Source organism: Antechinus flavipes, chromosome 4, assembly GCF_016432865.1.
Source record: "Antechinus flavipes isolate AdamAnt ecotype Samford, QLD, Australia chromosome 4, AdamAnt_v2, whole genome shotgun sequence".
In the NCBI taxonomy this organism is placed as follows: Eukaryota; Metazoa; Chordata; class Mammalia; order Dasyuromorphia; family Dasyuridae; genus Antechinus; species Antechinus flavipes.
Window position 1 is genome coordinate 472,143,976 of NC_067401.1, and position 26,074 is coordinate 472,170,049.

The following is a 26,074-nucleotide window of genomic DNA, read 5'->3' on the forward strand; positions in this document are numbered from 1 at the left end:
GTAGCTAAGTAGATGGGAATAATCATTAAGAATTGACATTTAAGTAATGCCTCAGTGTTTGCAAGTCTCAATTCTCAATTCTCTGATATTTGGGTTCTCCGACTTCAGGGATGGTTCTCTATCCCCTGTATATCTAGCTGCCTCCAATTCTCTGTTACTTATTATCTGTGCAAAGTTGAGTAAAAACCTTCTCCCTGGACTATGGCTTTCTTATCTATAAAGTAATCTTAGATGGTCTCTAAGATCTTTCCCCAATCTAAATCTTGGGATCAATTTTTGCCCTCTACCTCCCCCTCCAATAATTTGGCTTTCGCCTAATCAATATATGTTTTAAAAACGTATGTTCCCAGGAAGGAGGTAAAGAATCGGCAAATCCACCAACTGTGCTTCTGTTTCCCTGCTGTGGCCAAGTTTAATGGATGGTTCATTGGAACTCAGGACTGGGAACAGGGGTAGGGATTACCGGACAGGGATAAAGATGGAACTTGGGCCATTCCTGAAGCCACAGTTGTTGCCGGGCAGATTCAGACCGATGTGGTAATGGACCTGGACCAACAGGGCGAGGAGCAACTGGGGGTAGATGCGCCTTACTCGGCCCACGCAGCTGTTGACAGAGAGGAGCTCACACAGGCCACTGGCTGCCTAGAGTAGGGGCGGGGAAGAGAGGACAAGGGAAGAATATAAAGTCCGAAGTTATTTTTCATCGTTTACTAGAGATGAACCACTCTTCCCTAGCACGGCAGGTAGCTCCCCTTTCCCTATTCCTCCTTGGGAGGAGGCCAGTTACTGAACAAAAATGTTAATGGCACCGGCCTTTCTCATCTAGGTTAAAGTGTAGAAGCCTGTGGAACCTACCTACAATATCTCTCTGAGAGCCTGGAGAAAAACACAGGCCACACAATGTTCTGAATTTTCTGCTGTTTCTCTAAAGATTCAGTACATTAAGTTGAATATGATGGAAGCAAACCTGGTTGGTTGATACCAGTCCAGCTAGCAGGCCAAAGGATGAAGTAAACAAGGAAGAATATGCACACACACAGTTGGGTACAGAAATATATTTCATTCAATTAGTAGAATGGGAGGAAAGAGGGAGAAGAAGGGGAAGAAGAATTAAGAGGAGGGTTGTATAAGAGAGAGAGTATACCAAGCAAAACAATTTAACTAATGATGTACAAAAATATTTATAAGTTCTTTGGAGGTCAGAAAGAATTGGAAATTGCAGGGGGTGCCCATAAGCTAGAGAATGGATGAATATCCATATAAATGTGACAGAATATTAGTGTGGTGTAAAAAATGAGGAAGAGGAGGGATGGTTTTAGAGAAATCTGGGAAGACTTGCATGAACTGATGCGTAACGAAGCATAGAGAACCAGAAGAACAATTTATATGATGACAACAATATGGTCAATGCAAACAATTTTGAAAGAATTAGAAATTCTTATTACTACAATAACCGACCAAGATGTCACAGGACTAATGATGATAGGGAGGGGAAGAATTCATAGTACAGAATGAGACAAATACTACAGACAATATTTGGATAGACAAATACTACAGACAATATTTGGATATTGATAAATATCCAATGTGGATATTTGTTTTTATTGACTACATACTTTTGGAATGAAGTTTGTTTTTCTTTAATTCTCAAGTTAGAAGCATGTGAGATGGTGAGAAGACAGATTTTTCCTGATTGAAAAATTTTTAAATATAATTTTTAAAAAATTGAACAAGTTATAAATGAACTCCCAAAGAAACAAACCCTAGGACCAGATGGATTTCCAAGCAAATTTTATCAAACATTTAAAGAATTAATTCCAATACTACACAAAATAATGTTGTCGGGAGAAATATCAACAATCTGAGATATGCAGATGATATCACGCTAATGGCAAAAAGTGAAAAGAAATTAAGTCTCTCGATGAAGGTGAAAGAGGAGAGTGTCAAAGCTGGCTTAAAGTTTGACATTTAAAAACTAAGATCTTGGCAACTAGTTGTATCACTTCCTGGCAAATAAAAGGAAAAGAAATGGAAGCAGTGTCACATTTTATATTTTTGGGCTCAAAGATCAGTGCAGACGGTGACTACAGCTATGAAATTAAAAGACACTTTCTCCTAGGAAGAAAGCTGTGGCAAATCTGGACAGCAGACTAAAAAGCAGAGACATCACCTTGCCAGCAAACGTCTGTATGAGCAAAGCTGGGTTTTTTGGTATCAATGTATGACTATGAGGAAAGCTGAATGTCACAGAACTGATGCTTTGGAATTGCGGTGCTGAGAAGACTTTTGAGAGTTTCTTGGACAACAAGGAGATTAAATCAATGAATATTTAAATAAATGAATTCAGGCTAGTCACTGGAAGGTCAAATCCTGAAGGAAGCTTAAATACTATGGCCACATAATGAGAAAGTCAGGAAATACTGAAGGCAAAAGGAAAAGGGGATAGTAGAGGATAAGAGAGACAGACAGTGTCATGGAAGTGATGAGCATGAACTTGAACAAACTTTGAGAGATGGTGGAAAATACAAGGGTGCTATGTTAGGTACAACTGAACAACAAGAAGTACATAAATTGTTTGAGAAAAATAGGACAATAAGGAGATCTCTATGTCTATGTCAAAGATCTCTATGACACAAATGTGCTCATGATACCTAAATGAAGGGGAGTCAAATCATAGAAAGAAAACGATGGGCTAATATCCTTAATAAATATTGATGTTGTTTTTCTTCCTGGGTTATTTATACCTTCTGAATCCAATTCTCCCTATGCAACATGAGAACTGTTCGGTTCTGCAAACATATATTGTATCTAGGATATACTGCAACATATCCAACATATAAAGGACTGCTTGTCATCTAGGGGAGGGGGTGGAGGGAGGGAGGAAAAAAAAAATCGGAACAGAAACGAGTGTCAACATAAAATAATTATTAAATAAAAATTAAAAAAAAATTGATGAAAAATTTACATAAAATATTTAAAGGAGACTAACAACATATAACATGTTACAACTAAGCTAGAGTTATACTAAGAATGCAGGATCATTTCAATATCGGAGAAATTATAAACATAACTGGTCACATCAATAGCAAAAATGATGAAAATTATATCTATAGTTGCAGAAAATGCTTTTAACAAGAAACAGTATCTGTTTTGATTAAAAACAGTAGAAAGCATAGGCTCTTTCCTTAAAATGATAGATAAATAGTATCTGTCTAAAATCAAGAATCAGTATTACCTGTTATGGAGATAAGTCTTTCCAATAAGATCAAGACAAAGCAAAGATGTCAATTATCCCTATTACTATTCAATACAGTCCTATAAATGCTATCTTTAGCAATAAAAAAATTAATTTGAAGAAAAAAATCATGGGCAAAGAGGAAGCAAAATTATCATATTTTTGCAGATGATAAGATGGTTTACTTGGAGAACCCTAGAGAATCATTTAAAAAATTAAATGAAATAATGAGCAACTTCAGCAAAATTTCAGGATATAAAGTAAACCTCCACTCATCATCAGCATTCCTGTATATTACCAAGAAAATATAACGTGAAGAGACAGAAAGAGAAATTCAATTTAAAATAGCTATAAATAATATAAAATATTTGGAAATCAACCTGCTAAGACACACACAAAAACTATGGTAACATTATTACAAAACACTCTTCATACAAATAATAGATCTAAATAAAATATTAATTACCCATGAGTAGATCAAGTCAACATAATAAAAATGACAACATGAATTTATTTATTTATTCAGGGCCATGCCAATCAAATCATTTAAGGGTTACATTACAGAGCAAGACAAAAATAACAAAATTCATCTAGAAAAACAAAAGGTCAAGAATATAAAAGGAATTAATGAAAAAATAGAAAGGAAGAGGACCTAGCAATATCTATCAAAATATACAACAAATTGTAACTGTCAAAACAAACATAAGAAATGCATTAAAATACATAAGAAATAAAGAGATTAGGTTCATTATATACAGAACTACATAAATAAGCATAGTAACCTCGTGTTTGATAAGCCCAAAGATACTAGCTATCAGGACAAGAACTCACAATTCAATAAAAACCATTTGGAAAAACTGGAAAGCAGCAATCTGGCAGAAACTAGGTATAGACCAACACTTCATCTCATATACCAAGATACACTATAAAGATAAACATGATTTAGACATAAAGACTGACAGGATTAGAGGATTATGGAAGAGATCATCAGTCATTTCTACAGACAGAGAAAGAGTTCATGATTTAACAAGAGACAGAGAAGTTCCTGGAAGATAAAAAGGGATAATTTTGTAACATAAAATGTAATTGATTTATTTTCCTTTCACAAACAAAATCAATGCATCTAAAGTCCAAAAAGAAGCAGGAGGATGTGGGTGGGAATCTTTGCAGTGAATTTCTTTGATGTAGATCTCATTTTAAATATATGTACATGTATGTGTGTATGTAACTGACCATAAATTCATATGACATTAGCACTTGAAGAGATCTTAGAATGGAGAAGTTCAGATCCTAGAACAAAGAATGTTAGAAATTGTTTGTTGCAGGGGCCAAGGTGACTTGTTCAAACTCGTGCAGTGTTAGTGAGAGTATGGAGTAGAACAAAAGTCTTCCGACTTCAGGTAAATGTAAGAAGAGATGAAGTGATTGAGGAATGAGTTTACAGGGTTCTTACCGCCAGGGGTACGATGGAGGCCCGACCCTTCTTGGTGATGGGCTTCTCTTTCAGACTGGTCAGGAGCAGTTCCAGAAGGTCCCGAATGTCACAGCTGGGTTTCCGGAGAATTAGCTGCCTCCACATCTCTGCCCCATTGCTACGAGAGTGCAAAATCAAATTACAGAAGTGGTGTGAACCCATCCACTTGTCAATGGACTCCAGATGGATGGGAATGAAATGGGGCAAAATGGGGAGTGGGTAGATATAGTTCAATATAAATAGGAATGGGCTCCTTTGCAAGACAGCTAGTGAGCTCCCCATTATTGCAGGTCTTCAAGCAGCATCTAGGTGACCATTTCTCAGGGAAAGGAGGATATATACATAAAACAGGGAGTTTGACCAAGCAAACTTTCAAGTCTCTTCAATATCTAAAATTCCAAAAGTGGATTCCTACTTGGTCTGTGATCTTCTCAAAGGACTGGAAGTGAGATTGTTTAAAGACGGTCTCCTCTAATTTTTATCCAATTCCATTCCTGGCTGGCCTCTCCTATCACCAGGGATTCAGTGGGGAAGGCAGGAAGGGAAAGTAGGCACCACTAATATTATGAATATTCTCTGAGTTATTATCAAGGATAATAAGTACAGTGGGTCATAATAACTCATCTAGATGGTACTATTTAGCTGGAGTCAGAAGGACATGTTCTAACCATTATCTCTGCCACCTAACACCTGCATGAATTACTCAGAACAAGTCATTCAGTCCCTATTGGGCCTCAACTTTCTTGTCAAAGGAGGAGGTTTGATTAAAGCTCCTACAGTCTCCACCCCCCAGATGCAAATTCTCTGATCAGATGGACTTCTCATGACAATAGTTTTGAAGTAGAGCTTTTTAACAATTGAGACAACTGAGGCTGGGAGGGAGAAAATCTAATTCTTTCAGATAAAAGTTGTGGGGTCATCTCAGGCGGAGGTCCTGTCCTAACCCCTTTGTTCGGTACCTGTCCAGTGGGAGGGGACACATGAGCAGAGCGACGACCACTTCAGTCATGAAGGAACTGGCCAGGAGGGAGATAGGCAAGAGGGCAACTTCCCGGGCTCGTGGTTCATGAATGGCACTTAAATGCACATAGATGCCATTCATGATGTCTGGTATCTGGAGGAAAATGAGAGCCAGAAATAGAGGAGTGGGAGCAGGCAGAAAAGAGGAGAGAGAAGGACACAGACGAAGAGAGAAGAGGGAAAGAAAGAGAAGGAAAGAGAGGAAAGGGAAAGAAAGAAAAGCAAAAAAGAAAAGGGAAGGAAGAGAAAGAAAAGCACAAAAAGAAAGGAAGAGAGTATAAAAGAAAACAGAAGAGGAAACAAAAGAGAAAAATTAGAGTGGAAGGAAATGGCAGAAAGAAGAGGAAAAAGAGGAGGATTAAGAGAAAGGAACAGAGGTGAGGAGAGGAAAAATAGAAGAGGGGAAGAGGAAAGGGGATAGAGAAGGATAGGATAAAGAAAGGTCAGAAGAAAGAATGGGGAACAGGGAGAAAGAGAGGGGAATGGAGGAGGAAGAGGAACCAAGTGGAAGAAAGGGGAAAAAGGATTGGAAAGGGACAAAAAGGAAGAAAAGAAAAGAAAGAAAGAGAAGAGGGGAAGAAGAGGAATGGAAGGGAAGAGAGGGCAAAGGAAGACAAGAGAGACAAAAGAGAAAAGGATGGAGCAGAAAAGAGGAAAGGAGAAGGAGAAGGATGAAAAGAAATGAGTAGAGAGGGATGGAGAGAACACATGGAAAAGAAGAATGGAAGTCAAGTTGAGAAGAAAAGAAAGAAGGAAAAGGGGACAAAGAGGAAACAAGAGGAAATGGCAGAAAGAAGAGGAAAAAGAGGAGGGTTAAGAGAAAGGAACAGAGGAAGAGGGCAAAGAATGATGAAGGGGGAAAGCAGAAAAAATAAACAAAAGAAATATGATAGAGAATAGTTGGCAAGGGCAGAAGAGAAGAGGAGGAAAGCAAAGAGAAAAGAGAAGGTGAGAAAAGAAGAAAGCAGAGGGAAGAGAAGGTGAGGTTACTGCATAGACTTCTCTAAGAAGCAGAATCTGAGTCTCAGCCTCAGAGATGGCTCCTCTCATGGAACAGCTCCTCCATGTATATTGCTCTGGATACCCCAGTCTGGATATTGCTCTGGACATTGCCCAAAGCAAGAGAGGGAAGGGAGAAGAGGGTGCCCTTGGAGCTTCTTCCCATCACTCTGACACCAGATTGCAGCCAGGAAGGAATCCTCTCTCATCTCCCCATTCCTGGCCCTTTGGGGAGCCAAGAAAGATGAGGAAGGTTGGAATTCCCTGCCCTGGGGACCTCCTCCCTGCCTCTAGTACTTTCTCTAGCAGCTTTCTTACCACCTCCAATACCCTGTGTCTATACCACTCCAGAACGGAGCTCAGGGTGACTTCTGAAGCCAACTGCATCATCTCGGCTGTATCTTTGGCAGGGGTCTCCTGATCATCCCTCAGGCCTTCCAAGGCAGCCAGGAGCAGATCTTTCACCTGCTGGGGTCCAAGAAAGTCTCCAAATTCCTGAAATGCATAGATCCATATGCAGGCAGTTAGCTTTATGTCACTTAGCTCCTGTGGGAAGAATTACACCCAAGAAGTGTATTTTGGAAAGAGACAGATTTCCCCCTTCCTGGGGTCTTTTTCATATCTTAGGTATCAAAGAGAAATAAAAGTTTACTTGGAAGGATTAAAAACCAGAGCATTGGCTCTATTTGAGTGCACACACTCCTGTGCCACAAAAAGAAAGAACCAAAGAAAACCGGATAGAAAACCAGCCTGAGGACAGGATGGGGAGAGACAACTGAAAGCTCATGGAGACCAAGAATATGGAGTGTGATGAAGCGATTTGTTTCCCTTCCTTTTTCCCCTATAACTTTGATGCTTAATAACACTCTTCTCCCACTGGCCTTTGGGAACATTTATACTCAGGGTGACAGAGAGGGCCAGAATGCAGAAAACAGAGAGACTAGCTGAACACCTGGCTCTATCAAGAGTGGCTATGTATTCTGGAACTTAGAGCTTCCTCATCTACTTTACATTCATTTTTATGCAATTTTACAATAACTGCATTTACCCTCACTGGTAAGTGACTTAATTCTTTCTGGATAAGTGAAGAAAACTAAGACTAGTACATCTAAGTGAGTGGCTGCAAAAGCCAAGAGAGTTATCGATTATTATATTTTTCAATGAATCCTTTTTTCTCCCCAATGAAAAAGAGACAAAAGCAAAACCCTTGTAACAAATCAGCATAACTGAAAAAAATTAAAAAGTAAAAAAAAATTAGCAGAGTTATGAGTATTTTCAAGAATTGATCTATTTTTCTGGACTTTAAATAAAAGGCTCCAGGAGCATTAGGGAAGCCCAAGGACTCTGGCTTCAGCTAGTAATAAGCCAGTTGTTATTGGTTTGGGAGACAGAAAGGTGAGGTTGCCCATTCCCAGATGCAGGAAGTGGGACAGATTGAGCTTCTAGTAGGTTACACTCCAAAGAGCTGCTTTAAGGCTCAGCGCTAACAACATTCTCTCAACGGGACCCAGAATGCCTCAAGTATTGCTTAAGAAAACCTTTTCTTGCTCTTAGAGACAATTTAAAAGGAGAATTTCCTATCACAGGGAATGGCCCAGTAAAGCATGGATAGTTACTCCCAACCTGGCCCAGTCCATGTCTCTGAGGCTACTTCTTTTTTATTTTATTATTATAGCTTTTTATTTACAAAACATATGCATGGGTAATTTTTTTCAACCTTAACCTTTGCAAAACTTTCTTCCCCTCCTTCCTCCTCCCCCCTCCCCTAGATGGTAGGCAGTCCAATACATGTTAAATATATTAATGTAAATGTTAAATACAATATATGTATACATATTTATACAGTTATCTTGTTGCACAGGAAAGATCAGATTTAGAAAGAAGGTAAAAATAACCTGAGAAGAAAAAAAAACAGAAATAAAACAATAAACAAAAATAAAACAATAACAGAAAGAGTGGAAGTGCTATGGCGTGGTCCACACTCATGTCTTTGGGGCTACTTCTTGACCTATCTCCACTTTTCAACTCCTTTTTATCTCCCCATGAGAATGTAAGCTCCTTGAGGGCAGGGACTATCATTCTATATTTCCAGAGTATCTATATCTTCTATAGTTTCTATCTATTTTTTCAGAGTTTATAATAGTTTAGCATAGATAGTAGGTGCTTAATAAATGCTCTATCTACTTGCTAGGAATATTGGAGAAGGAGTTCTTGCTTTAGGTGGCTTCCCCATCGTTACAAGAAGTTCTTACTGAGTGCAGTTGCAGAAGGTGGAAGTTGAGCTGAGTTTTGAGGGGAGCCAGGAGAAGCCAAAAGGGAAAGGTGAGGAGGGAGGATAGTTCCTATATAGGCAGGGATTCTTCCATTTTGTTTTGTAATCCACCCTGGGAATAACCAGCTTCCCCTTTTTCTATCAGCATAGTTGACTCCTCAGCCCCTCCATATTGTGGAGGGGGGATCTTTGTGTGTTTTTGTGCGTGGAGATCAGAAGTGCAGGGAGAGTGTCTATGTCCAGAGAATATTTTTATGGAGGGATATGTGGTCGGGGAGGAAGTTCAGACACACGTGTCCCAAAAGTCATCCCTCTGGAGGGGAAGCCCTGGTTACTAATATTAAGGCTCTGGATCAATAGAATGTACAGGCCCCATTCCATCAGCCGCCCACAGCAGGCACTTAATAAGTGTTGATCAACTAGTGAACAACCAAGCATCTCCCTCCCTCTTGCCAGTAGTTACCGCGATCACTCTCAGGATGTTCTGGCAAGGGCTGACGGGGTTGTAGGGGCCTAGAAACCTCTTGTTGCTCTCGTACAGCTCAAGCTTGTTGGTCTCTTCATTGTCTATGTTCCCTGGAAGAAGAGGGAGAGACGGGGCTTTGCTCCCTGATGGCCACCTCCGCTTCCTCCCAGCTACATCAGCCTCCTGGTGAAAACCCAACCTCCTCTAGGGCCCAATAGCCCGTGATTGGAGTCATTCCCACTGCCATCTTTTCTGGGAGCTTCAAGATGCTGCCCAAGAGGTCGGAGCTGAGAAAGGGTCTTAAAGATCCTTGGTTCAGAACCCTCACCTTACAGGCAGGAAACTGAGTCAGGGAGTGGCAGGATGGGACTATTTTTTAGTGGAAGCATTTGGCTAGAAGGCCTTTGAAGCCCTTGTCTACTTCTAGCTCTGAAAGTCTTAATTCTGTCCTAAGGTCCCCTGGGATCCTAAAGTTCTAGGTTCTTTTTCTTCCACCTTGGACCTCGCGTGTACTAACATTCTAAGTTCCAGTGTCCATAGGGATGGAGGAGATCCTATTCCTTAGGAATGCTAAGTGGCTAATGCTATCTCGGGGCCCCGGGGTAGAAGTGGATCCTTGCGCTCTCTGCGCTGGCCTCTGATCCATCACTTACTCTTCTGGAGCTCCAGGATCGTGTAAAGAATGATGATGCCATCCAGGGCTTCCCGGCCGATCTCTTCATCTGGGTCGCAGACGCGAAGAATGAGCCGGCCAAGCAGGAGACCGAACATGGGGAAGCCAAACATTGTCTGTCGGAAGGATCACAGAGCACAGTCAGGGCTCAGTCACCCCTGGGTTTCATCCACCCATTTTACAGATTCAAAAATTGAGAATGAGAGGTTCGGAGACATACCCAGCTCCCAAGGGTCAGGAGGAGGACTTGAGATCAGGGCATTCACCCACCACGCTGTCTGTCTCAGTTAATTAACAAATGTTAATTAATATCAATCTTGCGGCAAAGCCCGTGACGGGTGGAGGAACGGGACATCGGGGAAACCGGCAGTGTGGGCCTGGCTAACCCCTACCCTGCCCCTTGAGGAAGGCGCTAACCCTTGTTTCCCAAGGAATCTCCCCTTCCCATCCCTCCTTCCCGTGTCTGGCAAACACAGCTTTTCTCGGCCTAGACCTGGCTGCCTTGCTCTTCTCCTCAAAATCCTGCAAAGGCTCCCGGTGCCCATGGAATAAAGTTTAAACTTTCTGACCTTCAAGGTCTGTCCCCATTCGCTATCACTGTGGCCTTAACAGTGCTTAACTTGCTGGCATTCTGTACTGGGACAGCCACAAGGTGGCGGGGTAGATAGAGGGCTGAGCCTGGATTTGAGTCAGGAGCATCTGAATTCAAACCCAGCCCCAGACACTTGACACTAGCTGTGTGGGTAAATCACTTAACTTCTGTTTCAGTTTCCTCGTTTATAAAATGAGAAGAATAATAGTTGTTTCCAGGAAAATATTTTCACCGTATACAGTAGGTACTTAATAAATTCAGGGCCAACTAGGTGGTGCAGACACTTCCTAGCTGTGTGACCTTGAGCAAGGGTCACCCTTCACCCTATTTGCCTCAGTTTCCTCATCTGCAAAAAGAGCTGGAGAAGGAAACCACTCTCTTATTTTTGTCAAGAAAACCTCAAATGTGCTTGCAAAGAGTTGGACGTGACTGAACAACCAGAAAACAAATTCTTATTCCATTTGTCCATCCATCTTTCCAGTCAAACTGATTCCTGTTTTAGGAAGACACCAGAAGTTTTCTTTCTTTTTTCTTTTCTTTTTCCTTTTTTTTTTTGCTGAGGCAATTGGGGTTGAGTTGCCCAGGTTCACACAACTAGGAAATGCCTGAGTGTCTGAGGTCAAATTTGAACTCAGGTCCTCCTGACTTCAGGGCTGGTCCTCTATCCACTACACCACCTGGCTGCCTGGACATTGGAAGTTTTCTCAGCTCCAAGCCTTTGTTATTCCCTAGAATGGAAACCTCCCTTCCTTTTGTTTGCATAATCCTTTAAAGCCCCACTGAGGTACCAGTTCTTTCTGGAAGCTGCCTCTCATTGCCCCTTGGAGTAGAAAATGACCTTTTCCTCCAGCTCACCTAATGCTCTTTATTTCTCTGGTACACTAACTAGGTGTTGCATGTACGCGTGTGTATGTACACATCTTTTTTCCCTCAGCCAGGCTGTATGCTTGGAAGGTAGGGACAATAGCTCAGTACACAATCAGCCCTTTCTAAACAAATGCCTGTTGAACCAATTGGAATTGATCCAGATATAGATACAAAAACCAATCTCTGTATCGCTACAGGTATCTATACCTGGAGACCATGTGAGACCTCAGGCGGTCTCAGTTCTATTTCTGCTCAATTTCCCAGTGAGCCTCAGTTTTCTCCTCAGTAGAGTAGTTCTCTCCACAACCTGACTTGTCAGGATTAGACTAGATAATCTCACCAGGTTCCTCTAGGTCTAACATCCCAACACACACACACACACAGCTCAGGGACTCAGAAACAAGCAGACATGTATGGATGCTAACGGATACACACAGACCCTCCTGAGAGGCAGGTACTCACAAAATAGTTTCCTCGGCTGTGCTCGAAGTTCATCTTTCCCTTAGGCTCCAGAGGGAAGCTCAAGAATTGTTCTACGAAGTTGGTAAAGAAAGGCTGAGTCTGGAGTGCGCAGTTTAGCAGGAAGACACTTTCCTTCACTGCTCTGGCTCTCTCGTGGGATTTTGCAGATGTCATCCAGGGTCCCAGGGGCTGTGGAGACAAGAAGCAGCTGAGACAGGTGGATCAAGAGAGCCAGCTTTGGATCCCAGCTCGGCGCCTGACTCGGGGTGTGACAGACCCATTTCCTCTCTCTGAGCCACATGTCCTTCTTTCTCAGGTGAGGCCATCAAGTGAATGACTCTGAATGTCCTTCCTAGCACAGAGGTGCTGTTTCTGTGGCTGCTGCTGAGCATGAGTCCTCTCAGCTAGTGGCCAACTTAAAATGTAGAATGTTAGTGCAGGAAGAAGTCCTCTAATGCAGAGTGTTAAGGCACAGAACACTAAAAAAAATCTTAGAATATAGAATGCATAAAATATACATTAGAACAGAGAATGTTAGAGCCAGATGAAATCTTGGGACCCAGAATGGGAGAGTTAGAAAGAACTTTGGAACACAGAATGTAGAAAATGCACATTAGAATGGAAATGTCAAAGTTAGAGGGAAACTTAGAACACAGAAGATCAGCACTGGGAAAGAACATCAAATGTCAGAGCTGAGAGGGAATTAGAGTACAGATTGTCAAGGCTTGGAGGAAAGCTAAAACAAAATGTCAAGGTGGAGAGGGAACTTAGAACATAGAAAGTCAGAGTTGAAAGGTAAGCCAGAATGCAGAATGTCAGAGCTGAGAGGGAACCTAGAACACAGGGTATCAGAGCTGAGAGGGAACTGAGAACAGAGATTTTTAAAACTAAAAAGGACCTAGAATACAGAATGTGAGAGCTTATAGGGGCTTAAGATCATGGAATGTCAAACTTAAGATCTTAAAACATGGAATGATGGAGCTAGATTAGAACATAGAACATAGACTGTTAGTGCTAGAAAAGACCTTAGAGCAAAGTAATTCTATATGGAATTATACTAGAACACAGAGCACAGAATATTAGAGCTAAAAGGATCTTAGAATATAGAATTTTGGGGTGAGAAAAATCTTAGGACACAATGTCTGATCTGGAAAGAGAAGTGAATAGGGATAGAGCAAGGAGGAAGTGATTAGGAAGAGGCAGTGAGATGGGAGAGGGCAAAGGGATGATAGGGTCTCCTATGGTAGTAACAGAGATTGAAGCAATGGAGAAGATGGGGAAAAAAGAGGGAATAATTCGAGAATGGAAGAGAAAGGGGATTGGGACATGAAGATAGAGGAAAAACAGCAAATATGATTTAATAGGAACACGACCTGTCCCACTCCCTAGGAGCAAAGTGTGACATTGGGAAACATCTTTCATTCTCTGAGCTTTAGCTGCCTCATCTGTAAAATTATCCTTAATGTGTCCACAAGATTATTATGGAGAATAACATAGTTGTTTCAGAAGCCTTTATAAGTTATGAAGCCCATCTTGCCAGAGGATAAGAAGCTGGACCCAGACTTGAAGGGGAGGAGAACTAGACTGGATCACAAGATCATAGATCTCCCATTGGTGGATTGCTTCCTAGGACTCCTTTTTGGGGATGGGCCTACTCTATTCAAGAATCATTTGCCTCTGGGTTGTGCTTCTGACTCTACTGACTTTAGCACCAAAGGGGTCTTCCCCCATCAGAATGTAAGCCCCCTGAGTGTGGGGACCATCTTTCTTTTTGCTTGAATTTATACTCTAAATCCTTAACACAGTGCCTGGTAAAAAGCTGGTGTTTAATAAATGCTTAGTGCCTTTCTTGCCCACCTAGAGCTAGAAAAAGGGTCAGAGGCCATCTAATTCCTCCTCCTCATTTTATAGATGCAGAAACATAATGAGAGGTTGAGTAGTTTGTCCAAGGTTACATGAGTAGTGAGTGGATGAATCCAGCCTCTGATTTCAAATACAGCACCCTTTCCACTTTCCACTCCACACTATTCCTTCATTAGGTCCCAGGCTATTCCCTGACACCACAGTCCATCTTTGGAGTATCAATATTCCCTCAGTGGTGCCGTGTGGTGTAAATTATGAAACAATGCCATCTTAGAAGAGCTATAAGAAAAGAGATATTGGAGGTCAAAGGGTCCAACCTTATTGTTTGACTATCTCAAAGTCCTATACATAGTGAGAAGAGTATTAAAATTGTGTGACATTGGTCATTGGACATGTGACATTGGTATTGGAATGTGGGACTCTCTGACTCCAAATCCATGGCTTTCCCACAGTGGGACTGGATGAAAGGGAAAATGATGGGTATAGGGATGGGAATAGGATGGAATTGGGGTAACATAAATAGGTAAGAAGGAAGGAAAGAAGGAAAAGAAGAAAGAAGAAAAAAGAAAGGGATGAGACATTGAGGATGGAGAAGAAAGGGTTGGGAAGAGCTTGAGGGGCAGGAGGAAGAAAGGGTCATTTCTATTGACATCAAGTCTTTGTGTTGTTGCCCATTTCTCCAGTCTCACAATCTCCCAAACCACATGCCCAGAACCCCCTCCATAAGCACTTCTCTCTATGATTTGTATAACCTCTAACTTGTCCTATGTTAGCTCCAGAACCTTCTTGAACCCTTCTGCTCACCTCCAAAAGGCTAGTTAGGCCAGCTGGGGTAGGATCTTCTAAGAAGAGAGAGTTTAACAACGTCTGAAGGCCATCCAGTGTCTGAGAATACAATATCTGAGGGAGGAGAGAAGAAAGGGAGGCAATTATGAGTTCTGGAGAGTGATGAGGGGACCTCCCACAAAAAATGGGCCATCTTTGGGGTGAGGGATCAAGTTGCTGATACCCCGTTTAGCACTTTCTGTGAATCAAGAGAAAGAGAAACATAGAACCTCGCTGATGGAATGCCCTCTGAGGTCAATCAACAAATATTTATTAATCACCTACTGTGTTAAATTCAATCAAATTATTAAGCACTCTTGTGTTAAACACTAAGGCTAAGAATGATAAACAAGAAAAACCTAATCCCTGCCCTCAAGGACCTCACAATATAATGGGGAGAAAACATGGAAACAACCATATAAAAACAAATCAATTGCAGGACAGATTACAGAGAAGGCACTAGCATTGGGGGGGATCAGGGAAGGCTTCTTATAGAAGGTAGGACTTTAGTTTAACTTAAAAGAAGCCAGCAGAAAGAGATGAAGAGAGGTGTAGAATCCCATAGAAGCCACTAAATACAACTTGCAGGAGAGTCATTTCCTTTTTCCTGTAGTCCCCAAAAACTTTCACCTGGAGAAGAGACCATGAGGGGCAAATCAGTCACAAAAGAAACCAATACATCCTGGATTCATCTTTTCTCTAACACATCCAGGCTATGTGAACCTGGGCAAGTTATTTAAATGCTCACTGACCCAGGTGTTTCTCTAGGACTGTTCATTGCAGTGAAGATGATGAGCTTCCTTAATTAAGAGATTCTCTTACTTACTTACCAAAGAAATCACAGATCTGCCCAGATTAATGGAACAGAATAGGGAAGGTTTAAATGATTCTATCTTGGAAAAAGAAATTGAACAAAGCCATAAAGCAACTCCCAAAGCAGGGAAGAACTCACTGAAGCAGTTGGATTTACAAGTGTAGTCTATTAAACATTTAAAGAATAGTTAGTTACAATTCTACAGAAACTGTTGGCAAAAAAAAAAAAAAAAGTAATGATAATCATTCTACAATACAAGTATGATTTTAATACCTAAATCAGAAAGAGTCAATATCCTAGTGAATATTAATGCAAAAATTAAAATATTAAGAGGGAGACCACAGCATAATTCTGACTAGATTGGATTTATATCAGGAATGCTAGGCTGACTCAACATTAAGAAAACTATAAAAATGTTTGACCATGTTAACAACAAAAACATCAAAAACCATATGATTCCATCAAGAAATGAAGATAAAACTTCTGATAAGATGTAATACCTATTCCTGTTTTTTTTATTAGAATATATACAAATAGATGATGCTTTTAAAAAAATGATAATGTAACTTTCTAAAATTAAGAGCCAATATGATCTATAATGAGGATAAGCTAGAGGCCTTCCTAATACAATCAGTAGCAAAGCAAGGATGCTCATTATCAACATTACTATTCAATATATTAGTGGAAATGTTAATTATAGCTATCAGACAAGAAAATATAAATTGAAGGAATACGCATAGACAAAGAAGAAGCAAAATGAACTCTTACATATTATATGATAGCTTACTTAGAGTGCTTTAGAGATTCAACTAAATAGCTAATTAAATAATTAATTACTTTCAGAAAGTTGCATGATATAAAATAAAATCAGATAAATTGTTAATTTTTTTGTTATCAATAAAATCCAGTAGGAAAACACAGAAAGACAAATAATATTTAAATAGTATAATAGACAGTATCAGACATTTGGGATCAGCTAGATGATACCAATGGATAAAGTACTGGGTCTAGAGAGAAGAAGAACTGAGTTCAAATCTAGACTCAGATGCTCACTACATGTTTGATCCTGGACTAATCACTTAACCCCATTGGCCTCAATTTTCTTGTCTACAAAATGGGCTGGAAAAAGAAATCGCATTCCAGCATCTTTGCTAAGAAAATCCCAAATGGGATTCACAAAGAGTTGGACCTGACTAAAAAGACTGAACAAAATAACATTTGGGAATCTACCTGCCAAAATAGTATGGGTAAAATTGTCAGTGCTGGAACAAACCAAAATCAAAACCAAAAATTTAGGGACCAACAATGACTTAGTGAGTTTTCCAACAAGGGAGTTCCACCTGCACTAAAGGAAACTCTCCAAAGAAACAAAAGCACAAAGTTGATATAGATTTGAGATTTAGGCAGGAGGTGAATTGGGTCTGGGATTTTTCTAAGATTGGATAGAATTGTTGCTGAGACACTGTGGTAGGAAAAGCTCTTCTTTAAATTTGCTAATTCCTATAATCCTCACCCCAATAGATAGGACTGTCCTTGCTCTTTTAGCAGTTAGGAAGGTCACAGATATCATAAGTGTTGCAATACAAACAGGGCCAAGGACATGATAGATGAACAGAAGACAAAAAGGGAGTTGTTTTAGCTTTATTGGCTACCCACGATCCCCCCTTTTGAGATAATTGATAGTCTCACAATATTTTTTAAGAATTCCCAGTTCAGTATCAATTCAAGCAGAAATGATAAGGAGCTTAAAGAAGAGATAACAGGTCTATAACACATGCAGAATTAATAAAACAAGTAAAACAACAATAGAGAAAATAATTAAATCTAATATAACTGTAGCTTTAAAGATGACAAGTGCTTTGGCGGTGTCCATAATATTCAGGTGTCTGGTAAGCACCTCTCGTGCATTTTTCAAGCAACTATAGATGGACCAGGGCATATTTGTGGAGACATTTCCTTGACCATCTCCAAGTTTCTGGTAACTTGCAGAGATTCTCTGGGTAATGCTGCTAAAACCTGCTAGTGATAGTGATAAGATTTAGTATAATTTAGTAAAACCCAACAAACATAATCAGACTTTCCTTCCAGTAATTGGTTTATGTGGTTAAAACCAGTTCAGACCTCATGAAGATAATTTTATAACTAACAGAACTCTAGGAAGAACATTAAAGGAGGTTTACAATAAGGTATCTTATAATTACATCCTATTATAGTAATTCAGAGGTCCTGGGGTATTGTAACAAGATTCAGTATGTGTGTGTATGTATACATGTATGTATGCATGTGTATATATACATATGTGCACACACATGCATATGTGTGTGTATCTATACATATATATATGTATTGTATATATAAATTCGTTTTACCTACTATGATTAAAGAGATTTGCTATGAATGAAAAAAGGAAGGATATGATTGTAATACCAAGATTGTTCCTCCAGGCTTAAGCCTAAGGGCTTAAAATGATTTAACCTAAATATAACAAGATACAGCATTCTTAATTCTGTTTGGTTTCAGGTAAGAGTTATGGTTATCTTTTTGGAACAGTCAATCATATAGAAAAGTTCTGCATTATTCACAAGGTGTAGCCAGTTTTAGGATAAGCTAGGTGGGAAGCATTACTGCCCAACAAGAAATAACACAATAGAGAAACTGAGTCTTTGCCTTCACCAATGCAAGGTAACTTTACTAGACACAGATATCCACCTGTAACAGTACTTGGATCACAGTCTGTTTAAGCAGCTCAACGAAGGCATTTCCCTCAAATGATGGGTTACTGACTTGATGATCATTTGGACAATTATAAATGAATTCAACACTCAAAATAATATCAAAGCACAGTCCCAAGAGATTTTATCTAAAAAACAAGTTTCATTAACCACAACTTAGGGCTAGACATTGTTATTATTTTTCTCATATTGCAATTACAATTAAGAATAAAAAGTTTACCAGGCCTTTCAAAAAAAAAATGTCCAACATCTTTTTCTTTATTTTTTCTTCCTCTCCTCAAGTTTAAACATATCCTGGTGTAAAAATAAATCATTAGAAATCAAAATAATTACATTCTGGAATTCTACATATATAGTGAATATGTGATAGTTCACTCAAAAACCCAGGAAAGGGGGCAGTTACGTGTTTTAATGGTTAGAGCACCAGCCCTGAAATTAGGAGAACCTGAGTTCAAATCTGGTCTGACACCTAACATTCCCTAAATGACCCTGAGCAAGTCACTTAACCCCAATTGCCTCAGCCAAAAAAAAAAAAGAAAAAGAAAAAGAAAAACTCAGGAAAAACACTCACTGACTACTGTAAATCTCCAAGCCAACAGATATTCGTTTCTTAAGGTATTGTATATTGTTAATTCCTTAAAGCAAAAATAAATCTTTAACATTAGAGTCTGTTCAGACTGTTAGCTCAAGATGTAACTTCGAAATATCATATTCTAAATACAATTCCATAATTTTCATGATCACAAATCATCACATAAATCACTTTTATATTATAAATGAACTTGTAATTCCTACTCCTTTGGCAAGGAGTGTTTGTGTTGGAAGCAGAGGCCCCATTTTCTCAGTAAACCAATTCATTATTTTAGAATTTCACAACATTTTGCAAGTTCTTTCTCCTTGCCTGAGCAGATGGTTCCAAGAAACTTAGCAAGTTTACAGATAAGGAGATTTTACAAGGTCCTTTTTTCCTCTTCTCACAAAATAAGTATTTTTCTTCCTTTTAAAAATATATCCAATAAAACATTTGATAGGTTTTAACATTATGACAATAACTTCTAATAACAATTAATAACTTTATAGCATTCCAATCAAAAGAGTGAAATTTGCCAATAATACAGTTGCACCATTCTTTTAACCAACATTTCTTTAGGCATTCTATACTGATGGTATTCAAGACCAATATAGAATAATTTTTATCCAATTATGTTTTTAACAAAGCTTAAATTTTCAATTTCTAAACATACTGCCAAATATTAAGTGTCTTTTCTATCAAGTCCTGATTTACTTACAAAGGATCAGATGTCACAATTATCCCAAGAGAACACATCTCACTTAAAATTAGACTAGAATTCTCTGTATATGTACAAATGGTATCAAATAGAATTTTAATTTTCCAGTGTCATTTACAAATAGCCTTTTACATTATGAGACTTGTTATTTTGTTAGTCTATTGCTAAAGATTTTAAATAGCAGTTTTATATTCTCCATTCCCAATATTCTCATAATAGAACTTCAAAAACAGAATTTTAGTATAATCTTTATTAGATGAAAACTGTATTTACAACATAGAATATTTGAAGATCAAGAAGATCAAAAATCTTCCTCAAGCCTCTTTCCAAATTTTTACTTTTAACCCCTCCATTAAAACTCAGTAGAAAGAGATTCTGACTTTAAATTTCTATCCATTCTCCTCTTATTCTCACTTGCTTAAACATTCTCTTTTTCTTTTTTTCCCCCTGAGTTTACTTTGATTAAAGCTCTTCAAAACTAAACCTTTCTTGTTCTCCTTTCCTATTATGATTAGACACTTCTACTTTTTTAAGTTCCCCTAGTCTTTATTTCCTCAATCATATCCCAGACTATCTATAGAATTTATTTTCAATCCACTGAATTCCTCATTTACAATTTGGCGCAAGTTTTTATTACATAATATCATTTAGCTGCAATATTGTTACCTTTTTTCATTTTTAAGAATTTACCCAAATATGCTCTCCTCTATAATCTTTAGGTGACATTGCTTCTAGTTTACCTAAGCAATTACATCCTGTTAGATAATTTGTAAAAGAAAACACAATGATAACATAAAACATTCTTACGAATTAAATTTTATTTACTTTTCAAGCTACTCTCAGATTTAAACAAGCTTCTATTTTTTCACAATTAAGGGGAAGAAATAATAATTGGCCATTTTTAAGCATTAACTAAATTTAAATTGCAGACTACAAACTTTTTTTTCCACTTTGGAATTTAATTGATAATACTTTAAAATTTACTTCAGTTCCTTTTTTATTTTCAGTTAATGAAATAACCTTTCTCCCTTGCACTAAAACAACAGATCTGTCACTTTCCAAGGAAAGAGTGGTAAAAGTCTTAGTTGCTATTTCCATGTAATTTCCACAAAAATTTATCCTTTTCTTTTGAGATGTTAAAACAAGAGTATATTTATTAGTACTTTGCAAAATATTATATATATATATACACACAACCACATATATATATTCTAGCTACCATATTTTTTAATGAAAGCTTTTTATTTTTCAAAATATATACATATATAATAATAATTTTCAAATTCATCTTACAAGACCCTGTGTTTTAATTTTTCCCTTTCTTTCCCCTCCCCACTCTCCCAGTCAGCAAGTGATCTAATATATGTTAAACATATGTAGTTAGCCTATACATATCTCCACAAATATCATGCTCTACAAGAAAAATCAGATCAAAAAAGAAGTAAATTGAGAAAGAAAACAAAATAAGAGCAAACAACAACAAAAAGAGTGAAAATACTATATTGTGGATTACATTCAGTTCCCACAGTCCTCTTTCTGGGTGGCTTTCTTTATCACAAGATCATTGGAACTAGTGTGAATCACCTCATTGTTGATTTGAGCCATGTCCATCAGAAGTGATTGTTGTATAATCTTGCTGTTGCCACATACAACAATCTCCTGGTTCATTTCATTTAATATTAGTTCATGTAAATCTCTCCAACAAAAAAATTATTCTTATTTTCCCTTAAATTCAACAAATTGGTAGCCCAAACTCACTTAGATATTTTTAGAATTTATAAAAATATTCAAACCATAATTTGAAAATTCACAATAGAAAACTTAGATTTTAGTCACAAATCTGCTGACAACCAAATTACAATCAGAACTAAAAAATCAAATGAGGGTTTATTGGGTTTTCCAGCAAGGAAATCCCATCTCCATAAGTGGAGACTCTCCAAAGGAACAAAAGACCAAAATTTATATAGTTTCAATTTAGGCAGGAGATGAATCGATATGGAATAACACAAGATTAGATAAGGCCCATTGCTGAGGAAAGGAATAGAGGATGTGGTATCCCTGTTTTGGATACTTGTAATAGGAAAGGCCCTTTTTCAGATTAGCTATTTTCTGTAACTCCACACTAATAGATAAGATTGTCCTTGGCTATTTCAGCAATAAGGAAGGTCACAGACATGGTGAGAGTTGTCATACAAAAGATTAGGGGAAAGACAGAGAAACTATAAACAAAATAAGATTGCTTTAGCATCTATAGGAACCATATGAACATAATTACCATCCACTGTTTGTAAATAAATACAAACATTAATTGCTCACATGAAGGCTAAACTAACATAATAAAAATGACAATACTATTTAAATTAATTTATTTACTTAGTACAATAGCAATCATACTAACAAAGTATGTTATTTACAAAGCTAGATAAATAACAACAAAATTTATCAGGAAGAAAAAAAAAGATCAAGAATTTCAAGAGAATTAATGAAAAAAATTGAAGGAAGGCAGCGAAGCCATACTAGATCTTATACTAAAAAAAATCCTATTCATCAAAACAGTTTGGTACTAGGCAAGAAATAGAAAGGTTGATCAGTGGGATAGATTAGGTAAACATATAAACAGAAACAGATCAGCACAGTAATCTTGTGTTTGATAAATTCAAAGATACTAGCTATTAGAGCAAGAACTCACTACTTGACAAAAACTGTTGGGAAAACCAGAAAATACAAGTCTGTCAAAAACTAAGTATAGGCCAGCACTTCATATCATATACCAAGACTGACTTTAAATGGATACTCATTTAACTTAGAAATAAAGGCTAATTTGTTTGTATTGTTAGCCGTTATTGTTTTGTTGTATTTCTTGTATTGTTACAAACAAATTAAAGGAGAAAAGAATCGATGGGAAAAAAAGGAAACATTCTTGTCCAAACAAAACAGAGAGATTCATAGGAAGTCAAATGAACAATTTTGATAATATAAAATTAAAAAGGCTTTGTATAAACAAAACCAATGTAGCTAAAATTAGAAGAGAACCAGACAATTAGGAAAAAACAACTTTGCAAGTAAGTTTTTCTCATTTCAAAGATATATATATGGTACTGATTCAAATTTGTAAGACTAAAAGCCATTCCCCAATTGATAAATGGTCAAAGTATTCAAATAGGCATTTTTCAGAGAAAGAAATCCATATGATTAAAACGCCCTGAATCGTTAATAACTAAATAAATTTAAAATAATTCTGAGGCACCATTTCATACTTATTAGACTTATCAGACCTTGGATATTTTCAGATTTTAACTCCAAATCTTTCAGGAGAGATCTAGCAGAGATGTCTCCTTTCTTACCAGACTATGATGGGATTTCTCAGACTGATTTTTCCATCATGTCCCTGCTTCTCCCCTCCCTCCATCCCCATCTTTTCAGCTTCTTTTGTTCATTGTCTTCCTCCATTAGCGCTTGATGGCAGGGGTTATTTTCTCTTTTTTTTTTCTTATTTGTATCTCTCGCACTTAACCCCACATCTGACACATAGTAAGTATTTAGTAAATGCTAATTGATTGATTGATTATTGATACTGTTGAACCTGAAAATGAAGGCCTGATTTCCCTGAATGCTCAAGATTTCATTATCTAGGAGTAACCCTGATACATGAAAGGACTAATTTCAATGATCTTGACTTGGATCCAAAGAAAGAAAAATTGTCTTAACAATTAGGACTGAATTTAAGGGCTTCCTTACCAGGTAATTGCTAGAGGTTTTCAAACAAATGCTGGATGTCATCCTATACAACCCAGCTTCTTAAACTGTGATTTGCAATCTCATATGGATCTCGTAACTGAATGTGGGCATCATGAAATTAAAATTTGTTATCAATAAACTTTTGGTTTGTATACCTATTTTATATACCCACTTACCCAGGATCATGTAAAAATTTATTGGGTGAAAAGGGATCACAAGTGTAAAAAGTTTAAGGAGCCCTGATATAGGATATGGCAGACATTCTTTACATAGTCTAATGCCTGATTCCCTCAATTATCTTGGGTCCATTATAAACATATATGTACATATGGTCTTTCCTGAGAGAATGCCAGGTTGTTGAGGGCAAAAACTGATTTTTGTCTGTGTATATTCAAGCTTCGTACAATGCCTGGCATACAGAAGGTAATTAATAAATGTTTATTGATTCATTGCTATGGACCCAGCATTCTCTCCATTGGATTCTTGCTCTTCCCAGGAACTTGGACTACGTGAGATGCTCTTATGAAGAATAACAGGTTTAAGAACTGCAAAGGGCCCAACTGAACTTTTAGAATCTACGTTTTTAGGATTCTCAGATTCATGAACCAATGTTTCTATTATTTTAAGAATCTAAGGTTCTATAGTTCTAGCATTCTAAGCTTCAGAAACTATTGTTCAATTCTATGACAAGATTGTTCTAGGAGTTCAATGGTTCTAAGATTCTGTTGTTCTAGAGCACAAGGATTCTATTTCCCAAGATTATAGGAGTTTATGAATCTAAGATTCTCTTATTCTATGATTCTAGAATCTAGTGTTTCTTGGATTTTATCCATCAGATTTTATAGTTCTAGGCTTCTAAGATTCTGTCATTCTGGGTCCTATGGTTCCATCAATCCAACAATCTAGTATTTTAAGTTTCCTTTTTCTTAGCGCTCTAGAATCTAATTGTTCTAGAGTTCCATGTGACCAAGATTCTGTGGTTCTAAAGTTCTAGACTTTGAGATTCTATATTTCCTCATTCAAAGAACCTCTTGGAGACTTAAGGGGACTCGTGTTTAGAATATAAACTCTTTTTCTGTTCACATGGGTGTCACACTATTATAGTAGTAAGCATTATCTCACTCTGGATCAAAAAGGATTTTATTTGGGATGGCATTTCTGTACAGTTACTGTGGGTGGGGAGAAAACGTGGTCAGCGAAGAGAATGGATGAAGATGAAAAGAATTTGGTTCTGTCCCTTCTCCCAAGTTCACAGATGCAGGCCCTTGTCCCAACATGGCTTCACCTTCTGAAGTCTTGGAAAGTCACATGCTCCAAATCTCTCTCTCTCTCTCACACACACACACACACACACACACACACACACACACGTATGTATATGTATATAGGTATATATATGGAATATATATGGTACTTGGGAGTGGTACTGGCCACATGACCTCTTGGTCCCGAGTTTAACACTTGGAGTAACTAACCAGCCCCTGAAATTCTGGATCTCTTCCTGATTAAGTTAGCAGTTTTGCGAAGGATCACCTTTCTCAGGAGATGGTCATTCCCACAGCACTGCCAGTCCCTCAAGGGTAGCTTTAAGAATATCTTGGATTGTTTTGCAAAGGTGAATGGTGAAAACTATCTTTGCATGCATTTGGAAAAATAAAAACAACATTTAAAACAACAACAAAAAGAGCATCTTGGGTAAAGCATGGTGTCCTCAAGCATCTTGGGAGGTAAAACAAAAAACAAACCTACTCTCTTCAGAGTCAGGAGAAAACAGAAAGCAGCTGGAGTAGCCGGAGTCTCACCTGGACAAAGTCAGAGTTGTTTGTGTCCTGCTCCTCCATGGTCTGTACTGAGGGCAAGGAGAACACGCTCTTCACACAGATGGTCACCAGCTCCTTCTTCCCCTTTACTCCCAGGTATGGTTGGAGGGGACTAGGGAGGAATAAAACAGAGGAAGGGGATTATGGCAGCAGCCTCCTCATTGAACTAGAAGTGTCCTCTTCCAATCCAGCTTCCATTTAACTGTCAACGGGATTAATTTAAAACATGGATCTGATTATACCTCTTCCCTTAACTGCCCATAATGCCCTATTACCTCTAAGGTCAAATAGGGCATTAAAAACTCTTTACAACCTGGTGACTTCCTACCTTTCTGGGCCCATTACACATTAGCATCCCACCCCCAACCCAAACACATTCCACCAACTGACACTTTGTTCCTCATACACAGCACTCTCCCTGTATGCCTTTGTTTTCATCTCTGTGATCCCTCTTTTTTTGCCTTTGCATCCCCCGTCCTAGCACTGCATTTAGCACATAGTGTTTTGCTGATTGATACAAGCTGCAGGTCTACTCTCCATGTGAGGCAAATTGTTTTACAATATTTTTGGCTAATCTTTTCAGTTCTATCTGGCTCTGGGATCCCATTTGGGATTTTCTTGGTAGAGATACTAGAACTTTTTTTTTTTAAACCATTTCCTTCTCCAGTTCATTTTACAGATGAGGAAACCGAGGCAGACAAGATGAAGTTTCTTGCTCAGGATCACACAGCTATAAAGCATCTGAACTCAGGAAGATGAGTCTTCTTGACTCTGGGTCCAGCACTCTGTATACTATGGCATCCCATAGCTACCCCTTAGCACACAGTATTTATTATATAGTTACTGATTGCTATCAACTATAGACTCTCTCTCCAGATGAGCCAGATTGTCTTGCAACGTAGGCTGTGCCAAAAACTCTCCCCAAACTCTAGC

General features: G+C 38.3%; 1 protein-coding gene across 1 annotated transcript in view; it reads right to left on the minus strand.

Annotated features, from left to right (window-relative positions):
- The window catches only part of MROH7 (maestro heat like repeat family member 7), a 56,605-nt gene that overhangs the window by 17,478 nt on the left and 13,053 nt on the right, over positions 1 to 26,074 (minus strand). Inside the window, exons 6-14 of the mRNA XM_051999615.1 lie at positions 25,124 to 25,253; positions 14,728 to 14,823; positions 12,061 to 12,249; positions 10,120 to 10,255; positions 9,464 to 9,576; positions 7,047 to 7,223; positions 5,669 to 5,823; positions 4,689 to 4,827; positions 464 to 642 (exon numbers count right to left, since the gene is read on the minus strand). Of these exons, the coding sequence (XP_051855575.1) occupies positions 464 to 642; positions 4,689 to 4,827; positions 5,669 to 5,823; positions 7,047 to 7,223; positions 9,464 to 9,576; positions 10,120 to 10,255; positions 12,061 to 12,249; positions 14,728 to 14,823; positions 25,124 to 25,253 (1,314 nt within the window). The remainder of the gene's footprint in view (positions 1 to 463; positions 643 to 4,688; positions 4,828 to 5,668; positions 5,824 to 7,046; positions 7,224 to 9,463; positions 9,577 to 10,119; positions 10,256 to 12,060; positions 12,250 to 14,727; positions 14,824 to 25,123; positions 25,254 to 26,074) is intronic.